General features: G+C 57.5%; 1 gene segment (V, D, J or C); it reads left to right on the forward strand.

Moving 5' to 3' along the window:
* Nucleotides 1-14,578: 14,578 nt before the first annotated feature.
* On the forward strand, nt 14,579-19,298 carry LOC144255368 (immunoglobulin heavy constant gamma 1-like). The segment is given in 6 exon segments: nt 14,579-14,764; nt 15,059-15,103; nt 15,206-15,535; nt 15,647-15,961; nt 17,228-17,358; nt 19,215-19,298. Coding segments are annotated over 6 exon segments (999 nt in total).
* The last annotated feature ends 3,690 nt before the right edge of the window (nt 19,299-22,988 follow it).

A 22,988-nucleotide genomic window follows, 5' to 3' on the forward strand; every position in this document is an offset into this window, starting at 1 on the left:
GCGTGCGGCCCGGGTTCAATCCTCAGCAACACATACAAAGATGTTGGGTCAGCCAAAAACTAAAAAATAAATATTAAAAATTCTCTCTCTCTCTCTCTCTCTCTCTCTCTCTCTCTCTTTAAAAAAATTATGATTAATTTTAAGTTCCAGTAGGGGGGGGGGCCCTGCTGGACTAATTGGGCCCAGTACACTAGGTCCAGAAACTCTGAAACCAAGGTTTTAATTGGACTATCCGTGGAGCTACAGGGAAAAGTACTAATTGGGAGAGCACGTCTTTAGTAGAAAGCTGAATGGCTTATTCTGATTTTACAGTGACTGTTAGTTCACCTCTAAAATAAGGATCAATAACTCCCGATATTACTTGGATTGCCTCTTTAAAATAATTTTGTCCCAAAATTAAGCCTATAGTGCCTGTAGTTAGGGCCCATGGATCCTGATAGGAATCCGCTGGGGTCCCATTTCAGGTGATAAATCAGTTACCATGGCTGGTGGTAAAAGTACTGTCTGGGGGGTAACAGCTGGTAAAATGGTGGTCCTCTTTGGTTGGCTGTGATGACATCAGAGCCTGTGACTCTAAGTCTTTCTCCCCATCTATTTGGTGGGCCTGGGGAAAGACCCTCCCCTTGTGTTTTGGTGCCAACAAAGGGGGAAGTGAAGGCAAAAATGGAGTTGAGCAGACGACATGCTGGTTTCTTTCTTCCCTTGCCACGTAGCTTGTTGCTCTGTAATGCTGCTGGCGCGAGCTGGGAAAAGTTTCTGCCCTGTTCCGCTGGGTCTCGCAGTCTCACACCATGTGGCCATTTTTCCCACAGTTAAAACATGGCCCAAGAGAATGGCGTCCCTGGGATTGGGGCTGAAGCACCTGCTTTAAAGCCATGGCAAGCATAAAACCTTGCAATTGGTCAAACCAACGTCTGCACAAAGGCGAACAAAGTCTGAGATGGCCCCCTTTTTCCTATGCGGTTGGAGGATGTCCTGGCAGACCTTATTTGCATTCTCAAATGCAAGCTTCTTAACAATGAGCCCACAGGCACCTGAGTCCACAACTGACCTGTTAGCTGCTTGGTACAAGCGTGCTACAAAGTCAGAGAACAGTTCTGCTGAGCCCTGTTGCATCTTAGTCAAAGCTAAATTAGACTGGTCTTGGGAAGAGATTTGCTGCCATACCTTCTTTGCACATGAAGTAATCTGATCATAAACCACCAAATCATAGTTTAACTACCTCTCTAAATCTGCAAACTCACCCGTTCCCATCAACATCTCCAAAGGGGCCTCAAGATCTGTCTCCTGTTTCTCTCAGCCTGCTCGGTACAGAAATATATCCAGTGAGACCACCGGACAAGATAATCACCGCCATCAGACAAGCTCTGGCCATGGACACCCAGTCACTGGGCAGAAGAGGTTCTTGGCAAACCAAGTTGAGCAAGCTCTTACAAATGGTGAATGAGGGCCATAAGTACCACAAGCATTTTTTAATTCTTCTAAGGTTTTAAAAGGAATTAGACATGCTGGTTTTGCTCGTTAACCTTTCAAAAACTGGAAAAAGCTGAAAACCTGTAATACCTTCCCCCGATTCCTGTGCCCTCCTGAGTCCACATTGTAATGGCATAAGCATAGCCATGGCCAATTCAGAGTGTCAATTAAAGCCCGTTCTCCCAGCTCAAAATGGCTGAATTCAGACAGCAGTGCCAGTCCAGCTAAACACAACCTAGCAAAATTCTCCTCCATTTCCTCTTCGCCATCAAACTGAGTCCCCTCTGACTGGGACTCTTTGTCTGTCTCCTGCTCATTCTGTTCTTCTCCATTTTGAATTTGCCTCACAGAGCTCTGGTCAGGACTAGTTTCCTCTATGGAACACACTCCTCGGTGCTCCTCTATATTACTGACCCAGTGGGATTCAACTGAAACTGAATTTTTTAGTTTTAAGTCTTCCCCAAAGCAATCTGCCTGCTGGGTGGCAGATTGAGTGAAATTTGATTCCACTCTCAGCCCAATATGGAAAGAGAAAAATTTTTCAAAAAAACAGCCTCTGGCTAATTTTCCTGCCCTGTGCTCTTAACCTGTCTCTGAAGTCCTTTTAAAAGGTCTTGTGGGGGCCATTGACCATGATCTACATCATCAAAATGACCCATTTCTAATGCACTCCAGACCTTCTGAACACTGTCTGTTGTACTTCTAGACAGTTCTGCAAAATGCCAGCCTTTATACAGTTTCCTTCCTAGTCTCTCCCAAGAACGTCATCTGGTGAATCATGCTCACAAAACCATGGACACCTCGCTAACTGTTCTTAGGAACTGTGCTAGCTGGCTCTTTCTCACTTGCTTTGACTTCCAGTTAATTATAGTTTCCAAAATTGTTAAATACATCTCTTTGTCTGAAGATATGGAACTTCCCATGATAAATCTTTAATGTCCTTAATTATAAAATGGTCTGCTTCCTCTGTGACCCCTCAGAAAATTTCACAGTGCAATAAATTTCTATAGCACGTTTCCTCAATCAACCTGGAAATTCCGCTTGAGAAGCCCTGTTATAGTTAAAGCTGTCCCAGGGTTGCATAAACTGACTTCCAGACCACTCACGTATAATCAAATCAAGCCTTTATTGAAGCACACCAGTGGCGGCTGACCAGAACATAAAGCTGTTCCCCTGATCAACCCCGAACAATTGCAAGGGCACTCCTTATAAGCCTGAAAACCGCAAAAGGGATGTTCGAGGGGTCTATCCAATGCAAGCAAGCCAGCTTACAGAAGCAGGACAGTGCAGTCAAGCGGAGGGATGACTGACCAGTCACAGTTAGCCCAGTCACCCCAGTTACAGAAACAGATCCCGTTACCCCAGTTACAGAAACAATACCCCATTAGGTAGTTCCGTGTTCTTAAAGGTTTCTACAGCAAAAGGAAAAGAACATCTTGCTCCAGTCATGACTCTTCGACTTGGCATGGTTGTTTTACAGGATGAAGTCATAAAACAAAATGGAGTCACATTTGCTCCTACGATCACAGCCCCACATTGGGCACCAATTACTGCACCCGACAAGTTCAGTTACCTAAACTAAGGGTTGCTCAAGTGAATTTCCTAAGACAGGAAATAAAACACAGACACAAAATTTACCTTTAATTTAAGCCCAGGAACAGCTCCCCTGCCCTCAGGCTCAAGCTTGTCAAATGAGAGAAGGAGGAATGTCACTGAGATGCTGGAGAGAGAGAGAGAGAGAGAGAGAGAGAGAGAGAAAGAGAGAGAGAGAGAGAGAGAGAGAGAGAGAGAGAGAGAGAGAGAGAGAACTTTCAGGAGTGGCCTTTTATTAGGGAGACTCTGAATCTTTAGAAATTTCCATCCATAAAGCTCAACAGGGGCAGGGTTACAAGGACAGGAAAGGTAACTCGACCCAGGGCTGTAGGACACCTCACCTTCACATGATCACACATTTGGCAACATTTTTACAACTTCCAAGATGGGGGCCACCATCTAGGGCCACTTGATGTGGCCAGATCACAGGAAGTGACCAACAGGACCTCAACCAATCAGAGAAGAAAAATGCTGGTCACATGGTGTGGTGGCCTCCCACAGGTTTCCACATGTCCACCCCAGATAAATCAACTGACCACAGCACCTGTTCCAGTCAGCTTCTCACCACCCTGACCAAAAGAACCAGCAAGAACAACTAGAGGAGGGAAAGTTCACTGGGGCTCACAGTTTCCGAGGGCTCATCTATACATGGCCGGATCCATTGCTCTGGGCCTGAGTCAGGAAGAACCTCAGGGCTGAGGACGTGGCAGGAGAGAGCAGCTCAGGACATAGCCATCGGGAAGCAGGGAGCCTCCACTCCCAGATACACTACGTAAACCCAAACCCCACACCCCAGTGCCCACCTTCTCCAGCCACACCCAACCGCCTTCAGCCACCCAGGATAATCCCGTCATGGATGAATTCATGGTTGGGTTAAGGCTCTCCTCACCCAATCCTTTCCCCTCTGAACCTTCTCACATCATCTCAGACGTTAGCTTTGGGAGGACGCCTCCCATCCAGACCAGGACACTCAGGTCACACAGGTTGGGGAGAGAACCCTGCCTCCCCCCACATTCCCTGGTCTTCAGATACCACCCCCAACCTCTGAGCCCCAGGGAGAAGACGGAGGACAGAGTGTTGTACGTCCCAACCCACCTCATGAGCCATGAGGCCAGCCGGGGAACTTCCAGGGACCTCCCGGGGACCTAGGAGGCAATGCGCAGTGGCCTTGCAAGTCATTCAGACAGCATAAAGGAAAAAAAACACTTAACCATGGTGAGAATACACAAGAACTCCAGGACACCATGGGAGATGGGTGTAAGGATCATTGGAATTGAGGGGGCTCTGAGACGCAGGCGAATGGAATGGATAAGCTCCTCGGGATATGATGACAGAAACCTTCCCAAACTTCAGCAGGAGATGCACATCCAGATCCAGCAGGCACTCAGAACCCAAAACAGGGGCTGGCTGCAGCTCATGGCAGAGCACCTGCCTAGCACCTGGGAGGCCCTGAGTCTGATCTCAGCCCACGTAAAAACAAGTACACAAGAGAAAGGTGTTTCGCCCTCCTACAACTAACAAATCTTTTAAAAGAACACAAAATATATAAGATCAAAGAAGAACCTCTGCACGCCAGATATAATTAAATGGCCTAACACAGAGAGCAAGGATAGAATTTTAAAGGCCTCAAGGGAAAAGAAAAAGCCAACTCACTTTTACAGGCCAGCCAATCAGAAGCACTTGTGATCTCTCAGCACAGACCCTCCACTCAAGGAGGCTTGGAATGGTGTGCTCCAAGCCCCCCAATAAAGTACCTGCCAACCAAGCCTGCTGTGGAAACCAAAGCTGTCACTCAAAATTGAAAATGAAACTAAACCTCCCAGAATTGAAAAGAATTCATGAACTGTTAGACTGGCATGACAGAACTCAGTCAAAGAAATACTGCACACAGAAAAATAAAAACCAAACCCAGAGTTCACAAAAGAACAAATCTCATTTGAAGGTGGTTAAGCAAATGAGAAACAGAACCAAATTAAGCATGATAAATACATCAAATGTTAATAAACATCTTTCTAGTAACATGGAAGGAAAATGGTCTCCACCAAACAGAGCTGGCAGAATGGACTAAAAAATAAGACCCAGACACACGTTGTTTGCAAGAGATGCACCTTACAGGCAAAGACAGCCACAGGCTGAAAGGGAAAGGGTCGAAATCGACACACCCAGGAAAAGGAGCCCCAAAACAAGCAGGAATAGCTACTCTCGTGGCTGACAGAGCAGATTTCACCACAGGGTTAAACAGAAGAGACTAAGAAGGTCGCTTCATATTGGGAAACAGAACGATCCAAGAAGAAGATATAACAATAATAAATATTGTGCCCCAAATATGGGTGCAACTTTTACATAAAAGTTATACTTCTCAAATGAAGCCCCAGATAGGTCCCAGCATGATAATACCAGGGGACTTCAACACACCTCTCTCCCCATTAGATAGGTCACCCAACATAAACTCAGTAAAGACTGTTTGGACCTGGAAAATATTATAAATCAAATGAAACTTACAGACAACTGTAGCATATTTCATCCAACAACAGCTGAATACACTTTCTTCTCAGTGGGTGATGGACTTCTCCAAAATAGATCACATTTTAGGGCACAGAGCAATTCTTAGCAACTACAAAAAAAAACTGATCTTACCAGATCCTAATGGAATGAAATAGAAATCCACACAACAAACCCGACTACATAAACACACAGAGATTAAAAATGCCCCTTTTGGTAACACCAGAGATTGAACCCAGGGAACCTCAACCACTGAGCCACATCCCCAGCCCTTTAATGTTTTGTGTTGGACAGAGTCTTGTGAAGATGCTTAGAGCCTCGAGAAGTTACTGAGGCTGCATAGGAACTTGTGATCCTCCTGCCTCAGCCTCCCAAGCCACTGGGATGACAAGTGTGTGCCACCAAACCCAGCTGAACAAGACTCTTTGGAATGACGAATGAGTGACAGAAGAAATCAAGGGAGAAGTTGATTTGGTCCCAGACCCTGTGGGACCCTGTGAAGGCACATGGAAGAGTTCCATTAGTGTCCACATCAGAAATCCAGAAAGATCCCAAAAAAGCAAACCAAGGATGCACCTCAAGGCCTTGAAAGGAACAAGCCAAAGCCCAAGCCAACAGAAGTCAGGAAGTAACATGAGAGCAGAAATCAATCACCTTGAGAACAACGGAGCAATACAAAGGATAGAGGAGACAAAGAGTTGGTTCTTGGGAAGAAAACAAAAACTAAATCAACGAGCCCAGAGCCAAATAACCAAACGAAATGGGGAGAAAAACCAAATTAATAAAATTGGAGATGAGAAAGGAGAAGACCATGACATCTCAGAAATCCAGCAGGTCTTTAGGGAGTATTTTGAAAGTTTATATTCCAATAAACTGGAAAACCAGGAAGAAATGGACACATTACTAGTCAATACAGTCTGCCAAAACGGAATCGAGAGGACACAGAAAACTTCACAGAACCCCGACTTGCGAAGAGGTACAAGCCATAATCAGGAGCCTTCCAATGGAGCAAAGCCCAGGACCAGAGGATGCTCAGCTGACCTCTACACACCCTTGAGCAGCACCCAGGCCAGCCTTCCTCCCATTATCCCCAGCATACACACCTCCCAGGAGCTTGGGGTGGCGCTGTGACAGGAGTGCAGTGGTCTGCACGGGAGGGAGGCGCACAAAGGAGCCTAGACAGGGCCAGGGAGCGGCACAGCAGCAGGGGGCACTGGTGCTGGCTTTCAATGACTTGAGGATGGCTGAGAGGACACTGAAGTTATGTGTTGGGCTCCATTGGCATCAGTTTTTAGGAAGAGAGGGAGGCAGAGACCACCCTGCAGAGGGGCCTGGCCCAGCCCTCCCCTGCACCCTGAAGGTGACTGGGGTCCTCCTGCCGCTCTGCCTCAGCCCTCCCCTGCACCCTGAAGGTGACTGGGGTCCTCCTGCCACTCTGCCTCAGCCCTCCCCTGCACCCTGAAGGTGACTGGGGTCTTCCTGCCACTCTGCCTCAGCCCGCCCCTGCACCCTGAAGGTGACTGGGGTCCTCCTGCCGCTCTGCCTCAGCCCTCCCCTTCACCCTGAAGGTGACTGGGGTCCTCCTGCCGCTCTGCCTCAGCCCTCCCCTGACGTGCACACACTGGGCACCCAGCCAGGGAAACAGGCAGCGGAGACCAGAGGTGCCCACGTTCCCCTTCCCAGCAAGGCCGGAGCCCGGGTCCCACACTCTGAAGCTCCCTATGCCCAGCCTTAGGATTCACAGGGCAGCTGCAGTCCTGCTAGTGCAGCAGGTCCCGGCCAGCAGTGTGGATCCAACAGGCCCCTTCAGCCCAGAGCCACAGTCCTACAGACCTCCAGGCCACTCCCAGGCAGGAGGGACCTAGAGGAGGACACACATCCTCAGAGGGACGGACGAGCCACCACGAAGAGGCCAGAGTTCCTGGTGCTGAGGTGGGAAGAGTCCAGAGCATGTGGGGACGGAGTCGCTGTGCCCCTGCGTGTGTCTCAGGTGAAGGGCAACATCTGTGCGCCATGCTGGCCTTGGGGCAGAGGCCCAGGAGGCTGCATGCGGGCTTGGGAGTGAAGGGACTTGGAGGTGGCTGTGGAGGGAAACGCAGCTGCCTGGTCCTCCTCCAGCCCTCTGCCACCCTGGGAGAGTGTGCCCCTGACAGCACAGCACACAGCCTGCAGAAGAGCTCTCTGGTGACTGGCCCAGCGCCCGGGTTCCCCCAGCCAGGTCAGCAGTGTGGCTGCACAGGCCAGGCTCAAGGCTTCCAAATGCACCCTGACTGCCAACCAAGACCTGGTGATGGCCCCAGTGTACCACCGTCACGCGGCTGCCTGGCGGGAGCACAGAGCAGCAGGTGGGATTGGGCCTCCCCCTTCTCCCCTGGGACCCAAGGCACTGCTCCCCACCACCACATGCCCACACGAGTTGGCCTCAGCCAGGTGAACCCCCTCACCCTCTGACCCAGAAAAGGGAACTTAGGGAAGTCTGCATGCCACCAGTTTCAGTCCTGTTCTTAGTCTCTGTGGGGGGTGTGGGAAGTTGCACCTCTGGGGACAATAGCCGTGACACCTGGGAGCACAGGACAGAATAGAGTGGGTGGCAGTAAGGGGCCAGAGCAGGACGGGCTGGCAAAAGACCTTCAAGGCCCCACAAGGTGAGTGGGGTTGGAAAGGAGAGGAGGCCACAGGAGGAGAGGACATGGAGCCTGGGCCACAGTGGCCCTTCAGGACCCAGCATCCCATGGGCCACGGGATGTGGGAGGGAGCAAGAGCACAGCCCCACACAGAGGGCCCCGCACAGCACCCAGGGGTCTGCCTCAGAAAGTGCCAACCAGTGAGGGGACAGGAACCTGGGGCAGGGCACTGCCAGGCCACCAGAGCTGGACACACGTCCTACTCACGGACATGAGGGGATGGGGCAGGAGGGGGTCAGAGGAACAACATGGCCTGTCCTAGAGACTGTGGGTATGAGGCAGAGCTAAGGGCACCTCGAGGAGGCAGGGCCAGGGCAGCTTCCAGAGCCAGGTGCAGAGGAAGCCTGTAGCACAGGGACACAGGGCCAGGCCTCCTCCAGGGGCAGGGCAGGACCAGGGGGCTCTGCTGGACACAGCTGGCTGGAGAGAGGATGGGAGCCTTGGGGGCTCTGGGAGCAAGGCCAGTCCTGGGAAGAGGGTGAGGCCAGAGGAGGACCCAGAGGAGTCCTCTCAGAGGAGAGTGGGGTGAGACGAGGCAGCTCTGGGCTCAGGGACCTGGGCAGAGCAGGTGCCCGTGAGCTGGGCAGGTGGGGTGCCTGAGAGTCGTGAGCCACCCAGGAGCCACCCCTGGGACCAGGGTCCAAGCTGCCACAGGTGAGCTGGGGAAAGCAGGGATGCTGAGGGACCTGGGCAGTCCTGTGGCTCAGAGAACCAAGGGAGAGCAGCTACAGGAGAGCTGGGCAGTGGAGTGCTGGAAGGCTCGGGAAGCCCAGGGCACAGGGCACCAGGGACAGAGCATCTGAAGGTGAACTGGGGCAGGTGAGGGTGCTGGAAATGCCAGGAAGCCCCAGGAGCTCAGGTGACCTGGGCAGAGCAGTTACAGGTGGAGCTGGGGCAGGTGGGGTGCTGGAGGTGCCTGGGAAGCCCCAGGAGCTCAGGGGACCTGGGCAGAGCACTTACAGTTGAGCTGGGCAGGTAGGGGTGCTGGAGGTGCCCAGGAAGCCCCAGGAGCTCAGGGGACGTGGGCAGAGCACTTACAGGTGAGCTGGGGCAGGTTGGGGTACATGAGGTGCTGGGAAGCCCCAGGAGCTCAGGGGACGCGAGCAGAGCACTTACAGATGAGCTGGGGCAGGTTGGGGTACATGAGGTGCTGGGAAGCCCCAGGAGCTCAGGGGACCTGGGCAGAGCAGTTACAGGTGGAGCTGGGTAGCTGGGGGTGCTAAAGGTGCCTGGGAAGTCCCAGGAGCTCAGGGGACCTGGGCAGAGCACTTACAGTTGACCTGGGCAGGTGGGAGTGCTTGAGAATCTGAGATGCCCCAGGAACTCGGGAATCTGGGCAAAACACTTACAGGTGAGCTGGAGAGGTGGGGTGCTGGAGGTGCCTGGGAAGCCCCAGGAGCTCAGGGGACCTGGGCAGAGCAGTTACAGGTGGAGCTGGGTTGGTGGGGTGCTGGAGGTGCCTGGGAAGCCCCAGGAGCTCAGGGGACCTGGGCAGAGCACTTACAGTTGAGCTGGGCAGGTAGGGGTGCTGGAGGTGCCCAGGAAGCCCCAGGAGCTCAGGGGACGTGGGCAGAGCACTTACAGGTGAGCTGGGGCAGGTTGGGGTACATGAGGTGCTGGGAAGCCCCAGGAGCTCAGGGGACCTGGGCAGAGCACTTACAGTTGAGCTGGGCAGGTAGGGGTGCTGGAGGTGCCCAGGAAGCCCCAGGAGCTCAGGGGACGTGGGCACAGCACTTACAGATGAGCTGGGGCAGGTTGGGGTACATGAGGTGCTGGGAATCCCCAGGAGCTCAGGGGACCTGAGCAGAGCAGTTACAGGTGGAGCTGGGTAGCTGGGGGTGCTAAAGGTGCCTGGGAAGTCCCAAGAGCTCAGGGGACCTGGGCAGAGCACTTACAGTTGACCTGGGCAGGTGGGAGTGCTTGAGAATCTGAGATGCCCCAGGAACTCAGGGAATCTGGGCAAAACACTTACAGGTGAGCTGGAGAGGTGGGGTGCTGGAGGTGCCTGGGAAGCCCCAGGAGCTCAGGGGACCTGGGCAGAGCAGTTACAGGTGGAGCTGGGTTGGTGGGGTGCTGGAGGTGCCTGGGAAGCCCCAGGAGCTCGGGGGACCTGGGAAGAGCACTTACAGGTGAGCTGGGCAGGTGGGGGTGCTGGAGGTGCCCAGGAAAGCCCCAGGAGCTCAGGGACCTGGGCAGAGCAGTTACAGTGAGCTGGGGCAAGCACAGTGCTGAGGGGTCTGGGAAGCCCCAGGAACTCAGGGAGCCAGGGGCAGAGAAACTACTGGTGAACTTGGCCATTGATAGAGCTGCAAGGGCTGAGGAAGCCCCAGGCTCTCAAGGGACCTGGACAGAACAGTTTCAGGTGAGCTGAGGCAGGTTGGGGTGCTTAAAGTGACTGGGGAGCCCCAGGAGCTCAGGGGACTTGGACAGAGCACTTACTGTTAAGCTGGGGAATGTGGGGGTGCTCAAGGTGCCTGGAAAACCTGAGGAGCTCAGAAGACCTGGGCAGAGCAGTTACAGGTGAGCTGGGGCAGGTGGAGAAGCAGGAGGAGCCAGGAACGCCCTAGAGCTTTGGGTGACTGGTCAGAGCAGCTGTGGGTGAGCTGGGTCAGATGGAGGTGCTGGAGGTGCCTGGGAAGCCCCAGGAGCTCAGGGGACCTGGACAGAGCAGTTCCAAGTAGCAGAGGCAGGTGTGGGTACTGAAGGTACCCAGCAAGCCCCTAGTGCTCAGGGGACCTGGACAGAACAGTTACAGGTGAGCTAGGGGATGCAGAGTTGCTAAAGGTACCAGGGAAGAACCAGGATCTCAGGGGACAAGCGGCAGAATAGCTGCGTGTGATTTGGGGCAGGTGGGGTGCTATAGGTGCCCAGGAAGCCCCAGGAGCTGAGGGTAACTTGGCAGAGCAGTTGCAGCTTAGCTGGGGCAGGTGGGGGTGCTGGAGGGGCCCGGGAAGCCCCAGGAGCTGAGGGTAACTTGGCAGAGCAGTTGCAGCTTAGCTGGGGCAGGTGGGGTGCTGTAGGTGCCCGGGAAGCCCCAGGAGCTCAGGGTAACTTGGCAGAGCAGTTGCAGCTTGGCTGGGGCAGGTGGAGGTGCTGGAGGGGCCCAGGAAGCCCCAGGAGCTCAGGGTAACTTGGCAGAGCAGTAGCAGCTTAGCTGGGGCAGGTGGAGGTGCTGGAGGGGCCCAGGAAGCCCCAGGAGCTGAGGGTAACTTGGCAGAGCAGTTGCAGCTTGGCTGGGGCAGGTGGGGTGCTGGAGGGACCCGGGAAGCCCCAGGAGCTGCGGGTAACTTGACAGAGCAGTTGCAGCTTAGCTGGGGCAGGTGGAGGTGCTGGAGGGGCCCGGGAAGCCCCAGGAGCTGAGGGTAACTTGACAGAGCAGTTGCAGCTTAGCTGGGGCAGGTGGAGGTGCTGGAGGGGCCCGGGAAGCCCCAGGAGCTGAGGGTAACTTGACAGAGCAGTTGCAGCTTAGCTGGGGCAGGTGGGGTGCTGGAGGGGCCCAGGAAGCCCCAGGAGCTCAGGGTAACTTGGCAGAGCAGTTGCAGCTTAGCTGGGGCAGGTGGGGTGCTGGAGGGGCCCGGGAAGCCCAGGAGCTGAGGGTAACTTGGCAGAGCAGTTGCAGCTTAGCTGGGGAAGGTGGGGGTGCTGGAGGGGCCCAGGAAGCCCCAGGAGCTGAGGGTAATTTGGCAGAGCAGTTGCCGCTTAGCTGGGGCAGGTGGGGTGCTGGAGGGGCCCGGGAAGCCCAGGAGCTGAGGGTAACTTGGCAGAGCAGTTGCCGCTTAGCTGGGGCAGGTGGGGTGCTGGAGGTGTCCGGGAAGCCCCAGGAGGTAAGGGAAACTTGGCAGAGCAGTTACAGCTTACTTGGACAGGTGGGGTGCTGTAGGTGCCAGGAAAGCCCCAGGAGGTCAAGGTAACTTGGCAGAGCAGTTACAGCTTAGCTAGGACAGGTGGAGGTGCTGGAGGTGCCTGGGAAGCCCCTGGAGGTCAGGGTAACTTGGCAGAGAAGTTGCCGCTTAGCTGGGGCAGGTGGTGGTGCTGGAGGGGCCCGGGAAGCCCCAGGAGCTCAGGAACCAGAACATAACTGTTACAGGTGAGCTGGGGCAGGTCGGGGACCACTCTGTCTGCTGACATTCCCAGAACTCAGGGGAACAGACAATAGCCACAGTGTCCTGGAGCAGCTGGGCGACCAGGGCAATCCCAGAGGTAGAGTCTGCAGGGTCCAGCTACAGGGTCCCTGGGTCCCTGCAGGAGCTGAGCAGATGCAGGTTAACAGGGGCTGGGGAGGGTTTGCAGAGCCCAGGGCGGGGACCTTTTTTGCAGAGGACAGCACAGGGGAGCAGAAGCAAAGCACCACGGGCAAAGCATCCTGCACAGGCCAGTGGGGCAGCAGGTGAACAAGGGAAGGCCAGGAGTGGCCACAAGGCCTCTGGGCATCCAGAGCACACAGCACAGGGCTGTGCAGGCAGCCCCACTGAACTCAGGAGGCTAGAAGGGGCTCAAGCCCACGGCTGCTGTGCTCTGAGCTGGCCAGGAGTGGGCAGGGCCACGGAGAGCAGGGCTGAGGCGGGGGCTGCAGAGGGCTGCCCAGAGCAGAGAGCAGGGCTGAGGTGTGCTGAGTTCAAGGTGGGAGGGAGCCAGAAGGGGACAGGAGCTCAGGGAAGCAGCCTTCGGCTGACTGCTGGGAAGAGACTGAGCTCCAGAACCTGGTGCTTACAGGACAGCTGACCAGGCAGAGCAAAGGGGAGCAGGGAAGCTTCCAGAACTGGGGCAATGGGGGAGGTAAGGGGGGTCACAGAGTCCAGCTCATCCAGGAGGGCTCTGCTGGGAAGAGTACGCCCAAGAGAGGATGGGTGCTTCCGGGCTCTGGAAGCAAACCAGTCCTGGGTGGGGGAGGCCAGCAGAGGAGCCAAGCTGGACAGATGGAGGGCAGAGTGGGCAGTAGGACCCCCAGACGTTGGGCACCAGAGACAGAACTGCCACAGGAGAGATGGGGCAGGTGGGGTGCTCGGACCTGGGCAGCCCAAGGAGATCAAGGAACCTGCTGGTCTTGCCCTCCCACTGGCCCCAGATCACCCATCCTTGGTCTCCGGGGCTGTCCACATTCCTCTCACCCCACAGCACAGGAGGATTGGCAGGAGCAAGCTGGAGGGAAGGGAGGAAAGGGGCTTGGGGCTCCTTGGGGTCCCTGGCAAGGGGCAAGATGGGGCTACAGAGAGAACCAGTGCTGGCCCAGGAGGGCCTGGTGGTGGAGAGGTCTCTGGGGCTGGTGCTCCCAGAGGAGCAGATGGCAGCGCTGGCTGTGTGCCCAGGGCCTTGTGCTGAGGGCTGGGGATCCTGGCCTGAGTCCCAAGGGCCCTGGGAAGGAAGGCTCAGGAGAGGTCGGGGCTCACAGGTGCCATGGAGGCCAGGCCAGAGCTGCAGAGGGGCTCTGAGGGGCAGGCAAGAGGGCCAAGGAGAGTGCCCATGGTGAACCTCAGGAAGCAGGGTAGGAAGACCTGGGGAGGGACAGGTCCAGTGATGACTCAGAGCTCAGGGCTAGGGGGACCCAATCAGGAGGGTCCCAGGGGCTGTCTCAGGGCAGGGCCTAGGGCCCAGGGCCCAGGACCGAGGGCATGGGGTTGCTTCAGAGCCAACTCCAAAACACCTGACCCTGCAGGGTTAGGTCCAAGGCCTGGGCTCTGGGCCGAGGTGAGGGAGCAGAGCCCAGGCAGAGGTAGCCAAACCTACCCAGAGCAGGACTCCTCGGTAACAGTGGAGGGCACAGGGGACCTGAGAACAACGCCACTAGTCAGGCCAGATGCCCACAGGAAGCACATGGGGACAGGGAGCTGGTGGGCACAGCAGGACCCAAGATGGCACCCACCACGGGCAGAGCCCAGGAAGGGGCTAGGGGCCCTAGGGCCACATGGATCCAGTGGTCATCAGATGCTAAAGGATCCGCTGCAGCCTCTCCCACAGGGGCAGGGGGTGGCACACAGGGCTAACTGCGCAGTTGGCTCTGTGTCCTTCTGGAAGCCCATCAGGAGAGGTCTGGCCTGGCCTGGGCATCCTTGAGGTGGGGGGTCAAGTGTGGAGGTGGGGCCCGCCACATGGGTACCTGACGGCCACAAATACAGACAGCAGACCCTACCTGATGCTTGGGGAGAGCCAAGGACAGCAGACCTTCTGTGGGCCTGGGTCTATCTGCGTCCAGCACAGCTCACTCAGTATCTTCTCTCTTGCAGCTTCGACCACGTCCCCATCAGTCTTCCCCCTGGCACCCAGCTCTGGGGACATATCTGGCTCCTCAGTGAACCTTGGATGCTTCATCAAGGGCTACTTCCCTGAGCCGGTGACCGTGACATGGAACTCAGGATCCCTGTCCAGTGGAGTCCGCACCTTCCCAGCTGTCCTGCAGTCAGGGCTCTACTCTGTCACCAGCATGGTGACTGTGCCCACCAGCACCTGGCCCAGCCAGACCGTCACCTGCAATGTAGCCCACCCGGCCAGCAGCACCAAGGTGGACAAGACCATTGGTAAGGGGACAGCCTGCACGGGGAGGGGTCCCCTGGAAGTCAGGCAGGTCTGTGCCACCTGGAGAACTCTGCCATGCCTCTCATGCTCAGGGAGCGTGCTCTGTCTCCACCAGGCCCAGGGCAGGCACAGTCTGGATGCCCACGTCTTGGCTCCTGGGTACATGTCATAGGCCTGCCAAGAGCCATACCCAAGAGCAGCCTGGCCCTAACCTGAGCACGCCCAGGGCAATACTCACCCTGTCTCTGTGGGTGCCTTCCTCCTCCAGACCTCAGTAACCCCATCCTTCTCTCCAGCAGCTCCCTGTGGTGCTCCACCTACCCCATGTCCACCATGTCCACGTAAGTCACCAGGCCTTACCCTAAGCTGAAGGAGTGGGATGGATGCCCAGAGGAGTCTCAGGCAGAGGTGCTGACCCGTGTCCTCCATCTCTCCCACACTAGCTCCTGAAATCCTGGGGGGACCATCCGTCTTCATCTTCCCCCCAAAGCCCAAGGACACGCTCATGATCTCCCTGACCCCCAAGGTCACATGCGTGGTGGTAGATGTGAGCCAGGAGGACCCCGAGGTCCAGTTCAGCTGGTATGTAGACAACGTGGAGGTGAAAACAGCTGAGACGCAGCCACAGGAGAGGCAGCACAACAGCACAATCCGCGTGGTCAGTGTCCTCCCCATCAAGCACCAGGACTGGCTGAATGGCAAGAAGTTCAAGTGCAAGGTCAACAACAAAGCCCTGCCCGCCCCCATTGAGAGGACCATCTCCAAAGCCAAAGGTGGGAGAGGGCAGCGGGCAGGGCAGGGCATGGGGCTGCCTGGTCACATGGAGCCTGGCTCGGCCCGCCACTGCCCTGTCAGTGATCTCTGTGCTGACCTCTGTTCCACAGGGCAACCCCGGATGCCAGATGTGTACGTCTTGCCCCCGGCCCAGGAGGAGCTGACCAAGAACACCGTCAGTCTGACCTGCTTGATCCAAGGCTTCTTCCCTGCCGACATCTCTGTGGAGTGGGAAAAACAGGGGCAGCCAGAGCAGGACTTCAAGACCACCGAGCCCGTCCTGGACTCCGACGGGACCTACTTCCTCTACAGCAAGCTCAGGGTGGACAGGAACAGTTGGCAGGGAGGAGCCCGATTCACATGCTCAGTGATGCACGAGGCTCTGCACAACCACTTCACCCAGAAGAGCCTGTCGCGGTCCCCGGGTAAATGAGCCTGGCGAGTCCTCACCCCACGAGGACACTGTCACCTTCCCTCACCTGCCCGTGTTAATAAAGCACCCAGCCTGCCCTGGGACCCTGTGAGACTATCCTGGTTCTTTCTGAGGCAGAGAGCTCTTGGCACGCCTGGGCTGTGGGCTGTCGGCCAGGCTGCCTCCGAGCCCCAAGTTGTCATGGCTAGAGAGAGGGAGGGGTCCCACATGGCCAGACCCAGAGCCAGTGTCTACCCAGCTGGCTGGGGTTTGCCCCCGCAGGGCACGAGGCTTGGCCAGAGGCTAAGCCTCTCCCAGACCTTCCCCAGCCCCAGCAACTCTGGCTGATCAGGGAGATACCTCTCAGGAGCCCCCAGGAAAGGACACAGCCCCCCTGTCAGAGACTGTCCTGGTGTCCTGATTCCCTGTGCAAGGATCTCCCTGTGTCCATGCAGGGGTTGACTAGCCATGGGAGTGGGGATAGGCCCTCCATGCTCTGCCCACCCCTGGGAACACCCACATCTGGCAGCCCTGAATGGCCTAAGGGAGGGACTGTCCAGAACCACACAGACACAGAGCCCAGACCCTTTGGACCAACCCACATGGCACCTGCCCACACTCATGCACACTGGGGCCTCACACGGGCAACATGCACACCGAGAGCCAGCAAGTGTCCGCTCACTGAACACTCACAAGCACATGGGCTCACCCACGGCCTCACACACTGACCAGCTCAGTACCCAGCCTCCTCTCAGGAGGCACCTACACCCAAGCCCTGACACACCCAGGCCCGACACCCACACTGACCCCCACACAGGCACACACCCCTTTACCACAAGATCCAGCTCCCTCCCCAGCGCAGACTGTCCCTGTAGCTGGGGCCACACCAGGGACAGGCTCTGCCATCTCTCCAGCCCCTGGCCTGGTCACCACTGAATAAGCAGGGGCCACACAGGCTGCAGGGACATCCCTGCAGGGTCACAGGCCCAGTGCTGCCTGGCCAGCCCCAGCACTGACGCCTGGAGCTCCCAGCAAGGAGCTCCCATGAAGTCCAGGCACCGTCCACAGCCAGGGGGTCTGGATGAGCTGGGCCCCAGTGGGCGGAGCGGGCCCCAGTGGGCGGAGCGGGGGCTGAGGCCCACCAGAGAAGGCCACCAGGGAAACCTGGCCCCAGTACGTGCACTGCTGGCCCAGCCCAGCGGCCCTTCTCCTGGCCCCCGGGAGGCAGCTCCCAGGTCCCACCTTGGCGCCACACACTGACCACCCCCTCCCTGTCCAGAGCTCAGCCTGGATGAGAGCTGTGCAGAGGCCCAGGACGGGGAGCTGGACGGGCTGTGGACGACCCTCACCATCTTCATCAGCCTCTTCCTGCTCAGCGTGTGCTACAGTGCCACTGTCACTCTCTTCAAGGTCGGCCACACTGTCCCCGTGCTGTCCCCATGCCATCCCCCGTGACACCACACTTCCCACGCGCAGTCCAGCAGTGTCTCCTATGCTGTCCCTCACTGTCCCCATGCCCACACTGTCACAGGATGTGTCCTGTGCCATCCCCACACTATTCCCATGCCATCTCTACACTGTCCCACGTTGTGTCCCATACTGTCCCCATCATGTCCCACAATGTGTCCCATGCCATCTACACACTGTCCCACATTGTGTCCCATGCTGTCCCCATTATGTCCCACAATGTGTCCCATGCCATCTCCACACTGTCCTGTTTGTGTCCCATGCTGTCCCCACACTGTCCCTGTGCCATCTCCACACTGTCCCACAATGTGTCCCATGCTATCCCCACACTGTCCCGTGATGTGTCCCATGCCGTCTCCACACTGTGCCACGATGTGTCCCGTGCCATCCCCACACTATCCACATGCCATCTCCACATTGTCCTTCGTGTGTCCCATGCCGTCTCCACACTGTGCCACGATGTGTCCCGTGCCATCCCCACACTATCCACATGCCATCTCCACATTGTCCTTCGTGTGTCCCATGTCATCTCTACACTGTCCCATGGTGTGTCCCATGCTGTCCCCACGCTGTTCACATGCCATCTCCACAGTGTTCCACAGTATATCCCATGCTGTCCCCTTGATGTCCCACAATGTGTCCCATGCCATCTCCACACTGTCCCGTGATGTGTCCCATGCTATACCTAATGTCCCACAATCTGTCCCATGCCAACCCCACACTGTCACCATGCTGTCTCCACACTGTCCAATGATGTTTCCTATGGTGTGTCCCATGCTGTCCCCATTTGTCCCTGTGCCATCTCCACACTGTCCCATGGTGTGTCCCATGCTATCACCACGCTGTCCCCATGCCATCTCCACACTGTCCCACGGTGTGTCCCATGCTGTCCCCACGCTGTCCCACAATGTGTCCCATGCTGTGTCCACAATGCTCCATGCTGTCCACCACACTTTTCCCAATGTGTCTCCACCCTGCTCCCCACCTACCCCCACACTCTCCCGACATTAAGCCCAACCTGTCCCCACACTGTCCCTACCCTGTCCCAAACCATCCTCACTCTGTCCCCTATGTCCCCACCCTGACCCCTATATTTCCTACCCTGTCCCCACACTGTCCCCACCCTGTGTCCACACTGTCCCACCCTGTCCCCACCATGCTCACCCTGTCCCCCACCATCCCCACCCTGTCCCCCTATGTCCCTACCCTGTCCCCGATATTTCCCACCCTGTCCCCACACTGTCCCCACCCTGTCTCCACATTGTCCAACCCTGTCCCCCACCATCCACACCCTGTACCCCACCTCGTCCCCCACCATCTCCATCCTGTCCTCCATTTTCCCCACCCTGTCCCCTATAGTCCCCACGCTGTCCCCACACTCTCCCACCCTGTCCCCCACCATCCTCATCCTGTCCTCACCTTATCCCCCACTATCCCCATCTTGTCCCTCATTGTTTCCACCTTGTCCCCCACCGTCCCAACCATGTCCACAGACAGTCCCCACATTTCCCCCACAGTCCACCCCTGTCCCCACCCTGTACCCACCCTGTGCCCCACCTCATCCCCCACATCTCCATCCTGTCCTCCATTGTCCCCACCCTGTCCCCTATACTCCCCACCCTGTCCCCACACTCTCCCACCCTGTCCCCCACCATCCTCACCCTGTCCTCACTTTATCCCCCACTATCCCCATCTTGTCCCTCATTGTCTCCACCTTGTCCCCCATGTCCCCACCCTGTCCCCTCACTGTCCCCAGCTCTCCCTCAGGTGACTGTGGGCTCACCTGTGCTGTTCTCCAGGTGAACTGGATCTTCTCCTCGGTGGTGGAGCTGAAGCCGACCATCGCCCCTGACTACAGGAACATGATCGGGCAGGGGGCCTAGGCCACCTCCTGCAAGGGGCCAGGGCCTCCCAGACCCTGGAGGACATCCATCATGGCCAACAGCCTGGCTCCCCAGCCACGCCTGCCCTTGGACCTCATCGCCCTCTGACCCTGCGACTCACTGACCCTGCAGCCCTGCTCCTGCCCTTTGAGGACCTCTGGAGAGCAGGCTCTACCCCAGACCTCAGCAGCCTGGACACAGCCCACCCCTGGCCCGAGACACTGGCCAGGGCCAGCAGGGGACAATAACACCTCACCAGGACATCGCTGCCCTCAGGGGCCGGGAGGAGGCCGAGGTCGGCTTGCTGATGTCCACCAGGCAGAGACAACTTCGCACTGCCCACTCCAGCCTCCCCACTGCAGGGTTCTTGAGAGAGAAGGTGAAGTCCTCAGAACACTGAGTGGGGACCTCTCACCTGAGCTGGGAGGCTCTGGGCCAACACTCCCCAACAGGGGAGCCTCGGGAAGGCTTCTGTGGTCACTCAGATGGCCTTCACTCCCTCCCGAGCCACGCCAAGCCCCATCTTGGGTTATTCTGCAAACCCCGAGTCTCTCTGGCTCCTGGGAAGCAGCCTCCTGTGTGATGGGGTCTCTGTGCACTGGCCCCTCCTCTTGGCCCACCCACTTCAGAGGTGGGTTCTACCCACAGGCACAGCACCTCGGACCCTCTCTGCATGGGGGCAACTAGGGGTGGGTCCAGGATGCCACTTCCCACAGTGGGACCCAGCTCCACACCAGGGAGACCACTCAGAAGGACCTGGGCACGTGTGGCCATTCCTGGAGGCCTGGCGAGTGCTAGGGCAGAGACCACCTGAGAGGATGGGCATCAGCCAGGTGTCCGTCTAGGAGAGCGGCTGGACAGTGCCCAGGCAGGCCAGGCATGGACTGAGGCTGCTGAGAGCACCAGGCAGAGAGTGGGCCACAGGAGGCCAGGACACAGCCAGGCCACAGACGGCAGTTGGAAGAGAAGCCCCTCCAGAGAGCCCAGGGCCTGGGGAGCCACGGCTGGTGGACAGTGATGACGGACAGAGGCCCCCAGGATCTGTTTGTGCCATCACTACTCAGGAGCAAACACCAAGTCAGAGTTTCCAAAGAGGAAAACACAACAAAGAGCAGAGAGGCCTCCCCAGGGGGCTCAGGACAGTGGCCCAGGACCTGCACACTTCTGGATTTAATAGGGGAGAACAGAGGGGCCTCCCAGGGGGACTCAGGACAGTGGCCCAGGACCTGCACACTTCTGGATTTAATAGGAGAGAACAGAGGGGCCTCCCAGGGGGGCTCAGGACAGTGGCCTAGGACCTGCACACTTCTGGATTTAATAGGGGAGAACAGAGGGGCCTCCCAGGGGGCTCAGGGCAGTGGCCCAGGACCTGCACACTTCTGGATTTAATAGGAGAGAACAGAGGGGCCTCCCAGGGGGGCTCAGGACAGTGGCCCAGGACCTGCACACTTCTGGCTTTAATGGGAGAGAACAGAGGGGCCTCCCAGGGGGGGCACAGGACAGTGGCCCAGGACCTGCACACTTCTGGCTTTAATAGGAGAGAACAGAGGGGCCTCCCAGGGGGGCTCAGGGCAGTGGCCCAGGACCTGCACACTTCTGGCTTTGGTAGCTTTCTCCTTCTAGTTTACAGCAACCCCATAATATCTTTTCAGGTTTTTTCAGAGTGACATTAAACATCCTTAATACACCCTGTGCCTCTGTGCTCTGCTGTGTCCACCAGCACCGCCATCATGCAGGAGGGGAGGCCACAAGGCCAGGCCAGGCCTGTCTGGCCCTCCCTCCTGCAGCCTCTCCCTGATTGCCCGCCAGCCCTCCTCCCAAGGCCTTTCCTCCATGGAGGCACCCTCCTCCCAGCTGGATGCTGCCTGTGCCTGTCCAGGTCACTCCGGGGAGACCTGAGAAGCAGGTGGCCAAGCAGGGTCTCCACAGCTGGCCACACCAGGCAGGAGGTGTGCGTGCTGCACAGTCAGCTCTGGAAGCAGTGATCGGACGAAGGCTGGACACTACAGCAACAGACGCTATCCACAGTGTCAAAGAGGCCAGGGCTCCTGCGTAGAGGCAGGGCAGGCCTGGGCCTCTCTCCCTGGCTTGCACTCACGGTCTTCTCCTTGTGTCCACACAGGCTGTCCCCTGTGCCTGTGGGAGTCCTGGTCTCCTCTTCCGCAGACACAGTCCTAGGGCCTCAGGCCCACCCTGGTGAGCCCATCCCAGTGTGGCTCATCCTGAGGTCCTGGTTCACAACCTCACCATGTGGGTGTGGAGGCACAACTCAGCCCACAACCACCCTGCCTCCTCTCTTGCAAATGCGCCGTCCCACCCTGATGTCCCCAGCATCAGCTCCAAGTCCCAAGTCCCACACACCCTCCTCCAGGGCAGGTGCTACCCATTCTAAGGCCACTCAGCCCCCAGGGTGCCCAGGTGCCAAGAGCAGCAGGCAGTGGCACAGGGTGGGGGCGTTTGCAGAGACCAGGGAACACAGCCTGGCATGCGAGGGCAGCCCAGTGGAACACGGAGAGACCACGGCCAGCCCAGCTCAACTTCCCTCTGAGACATACAGGCAGTGGGGAGGGTGAAGGGGCTATGTAGAGTCCAGGAGGCAAATAATTGCCAGGGGCCACTCAGCTTCCCATAGGAGGCCAGCTGTGTCTGTGGACAGCACTGTGTCAACATCAGGCTCTGTCCTCCCTCCCCAGGATATGCTGCAGAGGGGACCGCGCTGGTCCTGGAAGATGCTGCTGGACATTGGAAGACAGAGACCTAGCTGGGGGACTTTCCAGCCCGTGCTTCGGGAGCGAGCGCCCCGTGGGTGCAGGAGCAGGGGCGGCCTGGCTTCCTAGGTGGGCATTTAGGGGCCAGGCCTCAAGCTGTTAGAAAGTGTTTATTTGGGTCTTTGCTTCAGTGGGCAAGAGACACGTCCTGCCCAGGGTGGGGCTGACCCCACTTGAGGGCCACTGCTGCCGTGGGAGCCTCACAGGGACCTGGAGGCCAAGACAGGCATTGGATTTGCTGCCAATGCCCACTGGCAGTGAGCGGCAGGGAACCTGGGCCAGGCTGGGTGTCTGGACAGCTGTGCAGGCCTCAGGACATGGTGCCGGGTGCAGGAGGGCAGAACTTGGGGTGTGAGCAGGGGCCCGTCCCAACCAAGGGAGAGCACCCTGGAGCCACCGGGCCCTCCAACACCTGCAGATAAAACTCAGGCCAGAGTGGGTAGGACCAAACTACCCTTGAAGGCAGCAAGATGGGGACCCCTCAGCTCAGTGCACGCTCCTGCCCTCAGGGCCTTGCAGGCAGGCACCTTCCCCAGCACCCTGGGTAAGGAGCAGGCCTCTGTCTTCTGCTGCTGGGGCCCTTGGGGCCTCCCTGTGTCAGGTGAGACCGTGCAGGCCACGGTCCTGAGAGTGGACAGCCCAGCAAGGCTGAGGAATGGAAGGCCAGGGTCACTCCTTGGCCAAGCCACTGAGTGGGATGGAGAAGTGGCTTCCCGTAGACCCCACCTCCCACCAGGCCATGGCTCCTGGGCAGAGACGAGGCCTCCCAAAGTCCTCAGCCCCATTCCTGACACGGTCATCTGGCTGCACCACAACCAGTGGCCGAGAGCTTCGGCTGCAGCCTGGCCAATGTCCTAAGCTATATGGAACTTCAGGGGACACACGCCCACCCACACAGTGACATCAGGGCACACACACACCT

Source organism: Urocitellus parryii, chromosome 6 (genome assembly GCF_045843805.1).
Source record: "Urocitellus parryii isolate mUroPar1 chromosome 6, mUroPar1.hap1, whole genome shotgun sequence".
NCBI lineage: Eukaryota > Metazoa > Chordata > Mammalia > Rodentia > Sciuridae > Urocitellus > Urocitellus parryii.